This window comes from Penaeus vannamei, chromosome 39, assembly GCF_042767895.1.
Source record: "Penaeus vannamei isolate JL-2024 chromosome 39, ASM4276789v1, whole genome shotgun sequence".
In the NCBI taxonomy this organism is placed as follows: Eukaryota; Metazoa; Arthropoda; class Malacostraca; order Decapoda; family Penaeidae; genus Penaeus; species Penaeus vannamei.
In genome coordinates this window covers 22,030,877-22,035,876 of record NC_091587.1, presented here as the reverse complement: position 1 = coordinate 22,035,876, position 5,000 = coordinate 22,030,877, and the positions used below count along the sequence as shown (strand labels likewise).

At 29.4% G+C, this 5,000-nt stretch overlaps 1 protein-coding gene across 2 annotated transcripts in view; it reads left to right on the top strand.

Annotated features, from left to right (window-relative positions):
- The first annotated feature begins 2,172 nt into the window (after window positions 1-2,172).
- The window catches only part of LOC113811115 (uncharacterized), a 28,580-nt gene continuing 25,752 nt past the window's right edge, over window positions 2,173-5,000 (top strand). For both annotated transcript variants that reach the window (XM_070116732.1, XM_070116733.1), the window contains exons 1-3: window positions 2,173-2,255; window positions 2,402-2,475; window positions 4,333-4,459. In XM_070116732.1, the coding sequence (XP_069972833.1) occupies window positions 2,474-2,475; window positions 4,333-4,459 (129 nt within the window). In that variant the 5' untranslated portion in view covers window positions 2,173-2,255; window positions 2,402-2,473. The remainder of the gene's footprint in view (window positions 2,256-2,401; window positions 2,476-4,332; window positions 4,460-5,000) is intronic.

The following is a 5,000-nucleotide window of genomic DNA, read 5'->3' as shown; positions in this document are numbered from 1 at the left end:
TCTATCTATCTATCTATCTATCTGTATCTATAGCTATATCTATATCTATATCTATATATATATACATATATATATATATATATATGTATATATATATATATATATATATATGTATATATATATATATATATATATATATATATATATATATATATATATATATGTGCACGTGCATATATATATATATATATATATATATATATATATATATATATATATATACATACATATATATATATATATTTATTTATTTATTTATTTATCTATTTATATATATTTATATATATATATATATATATGTATATAAATATCTATATATATATATATATATATATACATATATATATATATATGTATATATATATATATATATATATATATATATATATATATATATATATATATATATTTATACATATATATTTATATGCTTATATATATATATGCATATATATGTATATATGTATGTATATACATACATAGTATATATGTATATATATGAATATATATCATACACACACACACGCACACACACACACACGAATTTATTGACTGAGAAATTGCAAGCAATACTATTGTCATCAAAACCAGTACAATGATTTTGACCGATTTTGTAGGTTTCTTACAGTCTGAAGGAGAACCCTTTTTTAATCAGAGTATTCCTTAGGCCATCGATTTATGACCGGGAATTGTATCCTATTCCTAATAAATCCCACATTAATTTGATACAAACAGGCCAGAGGAAGAAAGCACATTCTTATACATACTTCGTACAATATGCAGCACGATTAGCATGATACAATTCTCACTGCTTGTGTAATTCTACAATCAATCAACATGTTTACCTGGCGTCAAGCACAGGACCTTTGCCATCCTGCGTTAATTCTTATGTAAAGTCAGCCCATTCAAAGAGTTCTTCGTTGCCTTTACCACAGACAAACGGTCGAAGACGCCAAGCTTTAATACGCCTTAATACAGAGATGATTCACAGAGGTATACGTTATAAGTTGTTTAATCTATCATAAGCGACATTTTGGCATTAGTTTCTGGCATAGAACATTTAAGTGTCGCGAATCTGTTCCGTATTCTCAGGCCCGAACAGGAAGGCTTGTCATTAACCTCGACATTAAACTAATATTTGATTTAATCCCGAAGAAGGTTATTCCTTTCGAGGAATTGCACAATGAAAATTTAATTCTTTTTATTGGTCAATATAGCATTTTTACGTTTGTCTACTTAACTCTCTCTCTCTCTCTCTCTCTCTCTCTCTCTCTCTCTCTCTCTGTCTCTGTCTCTGTCTCTGTCTCTCTCTCTTCCTCTCTCTCTCTCTCTCTCTCTCTCGCTCTCTCTCTCTCTCTCTCTCTCTCTCTCCCTTTCTCTCTCTCTCTCTCTCTCTCCCTCTCGCTCTCTCTCTCTCTCTCTCTCTCTTTCACACTCTTTGTCTCCCTCTCTCTCTCTCTCTCTTTCGCTTCTCTCTCTCTCTCTCTCTTTCTTTCGCTTCTCTCTCTCTCTCTCTCTCTGTCTCTCTCTCTCTCTCTCTCTCTCTCTCTCTCTCTCTCTCTCTCTCTCTCTCTCTCTCTCTCTCTCTCTCTCTCTCTCTCTCTCTGTGCGTCTCTCTTTTTTTCCTCTCTCTCTGTGCCTCTCTCTTTTTTTCCTCTCTCTCTGTTCGTCTCTCCTTTTCTCTCTCTCTCTTTCTCTTTCTCTCTCTCTCTCTCTCTCTCTCTCTCTCTCTCTCTCTCTCTCTCTCTCTCTGTCTCTGTCTCTCTGTCTCTCTGTCTCTCTCTGTCTCTCTCTCTCTCTCTCTCTCTCTCTCTCTCTCTCTCTCTCTCTCTCTCTCTCTCTCAATTATGTTAGTACTAATGATAATGATAATAATTATAATGTTAACAAACAATAACGAAGTTAATAATGATATTAATGATCATAGTAATAATGATAATAGTGATAGTGATAATAACGATAATAGTAATAGTGATAATAATGATAATAGTAAGTGATGATAATGATAATAATAATAGTGATAATTGTATCGTTAACATGATATATGCTATAGTGTTCATGGATATAAGCTTTATGATGTTAGAAAATCACTTAAAAGTAAGAAATCATGTTACATTTTTCTGTGGTGCGCATCCCAAGTGTATTTTGTTTTTTGAGAGCGTCGTCCCTTCTTGCGAGGAGGCGGGAAGAATGGTAAGCCGCTATTGATTCTCCTTTAAAATCAGCATCTGCGCAGTCTACAGGAATATATCCAAGTATTTATGATATGTGTTTTATAGATTAGGTCCCAATGTTATAATTAACAAGTTACTGAAATATGATTATGAGAATGTTTACAAAATACAAGCTGTGTAAGGTGGTTCAGGAGTTTGTTGTCTTGCTAGAATATTTGTGCATTCAGATTACAGTCAGCGCCCAGGTGAAGATATGTATTGTACTTCTAGAACAAGGATCAAAGGCTGTGGAGCAACTTATGTGAGTTTTTCAATTAAGTTGCCCATGATATTATCAATTTTGTGATCAATGGTTTCCTTTTAAGATAATAGTTCTGGTTTATTTCATTTATGTTATATTTTTAATATAAGAATATGTTTTCGCAGATCTTGCTAATGATATGAATTGTGATAATAGGTTAGGGATAATGATTGTAGAATCCATTTGAAGGAATCATTTATATGACATAAAATTTGGCATCTGGGAGTTCTTTATTTACTTTGGCAAAGGCTAGGTTAGCATATTTGGTCTATGGAAAGTGTGTGATTTACATAAGGTTGGATTATTTAAATTTGTTTTCTTGTGTCAGATCTCAGACCGTTTCATATTAGCCTGTTCCATAATATGTATATATGTTGATTTTGTGATTGATGTTTGTTTACATCACTAGAACAATAATAATGATAATAGTAAAAGTGATAATAATGATAATAGTAAAAGTGATAATAATGATAATAGTAAAAGTGATGTTAATGATAATAGTAATAGTGGTAATAATGATAATAGTAAAAGTGATAATAATGATAATAGTAATAGTGATGATAATGATATTAGTAATAGTGGTAATAATGATAAAAGTAATAGTGATAATAATGATAATAGCAAAAGTGACAATAATGATAATAGTAATAGTGATAATAATGATAATAGTAAAAGTAATAATGATAATAGTAAAAGTGATAATAATGATAATAGTAAAAGTGATAATAATGATAATAGTAAAAGTGACAATAATGATAATAGTAATAATGATAATAGTAATAGTGATAATAATGATAATAGTAATAGTGATAATAATGATAATAGTAGTAGTGATAATAATGATAATAGTAATAGTGGTAATAATGATAACAGTAAAAGTGATAATAATGATAATAGTAATAGTGATAATGACAATAGTAAAAGTGATAATAATGATTATAGTAATAGTGATACTAATGATAATAGTAAAAGTGATAATGATAATAGTAATAGTGATAATAATGATAATAGTAATAGTGATAATGATAATAGGAAAAGTTATAATAATGATAATAGCAATAATGATAATAATGATAATAGTAAAAGTGATGATAATGATAATAGTAATAGTGATAATAATGATAATAGTAAAAGTGATAATAATGATAATAGCAAAAGTGATAATAATGATAATAGTAATAGTGATAATAATGATAATAGTAAAAGTGATAATAATGATAAAAGTAATAATGATGATAATGATAATAGTAAAAGTGATAATAATGATAATAGTAATAGTGATAATAATGATAATAGTAATAGTGATAAGGATAATAGTAATAGTGATAATAATGATAATAGTAATGATGATGTGATGATGAAGATGAGAATGAGGACGATGCTAATGATGATATTAGTGATTATAACAATTAGAAATAGCAATGGCAGCCATCATTATTATCTTTGTTATTGTTATCATTATAATTATTATCATGATCATTAGTACTGACATAACTGAGAAGGAGAGAGAGAGAGAGAGAGAGAGAGAGAGAGAGAGAGAGAGAGAGAGAGAAATATATATATATATATATATATATATATATATATATATATATAGAGAGAGAGAGAGAGAGAGAGAGAGAGAGAGAGAGAGAGAGAGAGAGAGAGAGAGAGAAAGGGAAAGGGAAAGGGAAAGGGAAAGGGTAAGGGAAAGGGAAAGAGAGAGAGAAAGAGAAAGGGAAAGAGAGAGAAAGAGAAAGGAAACGGGAAAGAGAGAGAGAGAGAGAGAGAGAGAAAGACAGAAAAAAATAAATGAAAACGCATATAATATCAAATAATAATTACCCTTCACGACTTCCTCCTCTGCGCCGGTCACAGGGCAGGAACCGAGGTCGCCATCTGCCACTCGCCACTCGCTCGACGTCACCGCCGATGGCAACAGATATACCTGGGCGACTCGTGGGTTCCAGCATATAACGCAGCTGAGCCAGAAACTATGGAGAGGGTGAGGTTATACTTCCATTCTTTGTATGTTATATTGTCTGTTTATTTATTTATTTATCTGTTTGGGTATAGAAATATAGGTTATGCTTTTATGATTTTATGTTATATTGTATATTTATTTGTTTATTTATCTGTTTGGGTATAGTAATATAGGTTATACCTCCATTCTTTGTATGTTATATTGTCTATTTATTTATTTATCTTTGGGTATAGGAATATAGGTTATACTTTTATGATTTTATGTTATATTGTCTATTTATTTATTTATCTTTGGGTATAGGAATATAGGTTATACTTTTATGATTTTATGTTATATTGTCTATTTATTTATTCATTTATTTGTCTGTTTGGATGTAGGAGAGAGGTTATACTTTTATTCTTTGTATATTATATTACCTATTTTATTCTATTTATATGTTAGGATATAGGAATATAGGTTATACTTTCATTCTTTGTATATTATATTAGCTATTTATTTATTCATTTATTTGTCTGTCTGGATATAAAAATATAGGTTATATTTTCATTCTTTGTATATTATG